This window comes from Juglans regia, unplaced genomic scaffold (genome assembly GCF_001411555.2).
Source record: "Juglans regia cultivar Chandler unplaced genomic scaffold, Walnut 2.0 Scaffold_20633, whole genome shotgun sequence".
Lineage (NCBI taxonomy): Eukaryota > Viridiplantae > Streptophyta > Magnoliopsida > Fagales > Juglandaceae > Juglans > Juglans regia.
Genome location: NW_023351579.1, coordinates 3,640 through 5,387, shown reverse-complemented (window position 1 = coordinate 5,387; position 1,748 = coordinate 3,640). Strand labels below are relative to the sequence as shown.

Sequence of the window (1,748 nt, the reverse complement as noted above, 5' to 3'; positions counted from 1 at the left end):
TAAAATGGTGCTGGCCATTGGCCAACTCTTTTAATTAAATGGCAAGAAAAATATAAAAATTTAAAGCCTTCAAATAAATTAATTAACTCCAAAATATTCAACCACTGGTCAACTTCTTTTTTCTTCTGTTTTTGTTTTAGAGGCAGGCTGATATTCTTTTATAAATTTTTACTCATTATCTCTTACACCACATATTAATATATAATTTATTATTTTTATCTTTTTATTTAAATACATATATCAATATGTAAATATATATATATATATTTAAATAAAATGATAAAAATAACAAATTACATCCATTTTATATAGTATATATATAGTTTGAGAATGCATGAGCGCACGCCACACTGATCGCACTACTCATGAGGTGGAGATAAGAGAGAGCGCAATCGATCAATGCGGATTTCATCTCATCAGTACTACCGGAAATTAATGACCTTTATCCTTGATTTTCCGAATCCTTGCATGACTTGGCTTTTGGTTTCTTGATTCAGATACAAATCCGTATTCGACTCGGACTTATAAATTATCTACACCGAGCAAAGCTAGCCAATTAAATTCCTCCACATGAGTAGTCGTCCGATCCAAACTTTTCTTTCTGTTTCCCTCATGATCGTGATCTCATAAATCTCTCTCTCTCTGGGATCGGCAGAAAAAAGCCACCAGCGGCAGGCGGCAGCAATAATGGGTGCTTTGAAGGCGAAGAAGACAACGAAATACAAGAGATCATCACGACGACTTGATCATGAAGATCAATGTTATTGCCCGAAACTTGTATCTCTTCCCCGAGACATGCTGATGGAAATCCTAGCACGGGTCGCCTCTGCTTCTTTCACCGATCTGTTCAATGCCAAAATAAGCTGTAAAGAGTTTCTAGAGTTGGCAGAGGAGGAGGATTCTATATTCCAACACGTATCGCTAGAGAAATTCTCAGTCTTTCCATGGAATATAAGTGGCGAAGCATCGTCATTCTTGAAACGCTGCAAAGACTGCGGCAATCCCGAGTCCCCCCTATACAGACAAGGAATGATTTCTTACTTCAGTTACAGAATGACAGAGGTAGGGTTCGAGTACTTGAAAAAATCTGCAGAGAAAGAACACGTCGAAGCAACGTATGTCAATGGGATTATCCTACTGTGCTCGGGAGATCATGATCAATCAAAACAGCAGCAAGCAGGCATAAAGATTTTATCTTCTCTGAAAGCTAAATCGGGACGTTCGAGAATGAAAGAGTGCCGTGACAAAGTGAGGACGATGTTGTGGCGATCTATGTGGTGGTTTAAGAACAACAGTTTTGGGAAACAGCAAGTACTGTCATGTTCACGTAAAGAACCATGCAAACTGCAGATCAAGAGGAACGGATGGTTATCCATTGACGAGTTAGTGGATGAATACGACGATATTCTGTGTGAAACTTGCAGATCCAATCGAGAAGTGACTTGGTTCTATTATATGCAGCATGCATGGAATTGGAGATTGTTCTGATAATTCTTTCTAGTATATATATAATTGATCAGAGAAGTTGGATTAATTATTAATACCGATAGAGGAGATGATCTCGATCTTATGTATTTTTCTTGAGTTGTGATATTTTATGCGTTTTGTGCTATTAATTAATTGATGGTTATTCTGATAAAACAATATCATTTTTTATCAACCAAAACATGAGTTAGAAATTAATTCAGGAAAGAGATCTTACTTGCAAATTAATTAAGGCTTGTTTGGGAACACAATTATTGATCTCA

At 36.7% G+C, this 1,748-nt stretch overlaps 1 protein-coding gene across 1 annotated transcript; it reads left to right on the top strand.

Annotated features, from left to right (window-relative positions):
• The first annotated feature begins 687 nt into the window (after positions 1-687).
• On the top strand, positions 688-1,488 carry LOC118345287 (putative F-box protein At1g67623). The gene has a single exon (XM_035686942.1). It carries the CDS (start codon positions 688-690, stop codon positions 1,486-1,488), a length of 801 nt encoding a protein of 266 aa, XP_035542835.1.
• Positions 1,489-1,748: the final 260 nt, after the last annotated feature.

Coding starts and splice junctions, on each gene's coding strand:
- LOC118345287 (XM_035686942.1), top strand. CDS start 688: ATGGGTGCTTTGAAGGCGAAGAAGACAACGAAATACAAGAGATCATCA.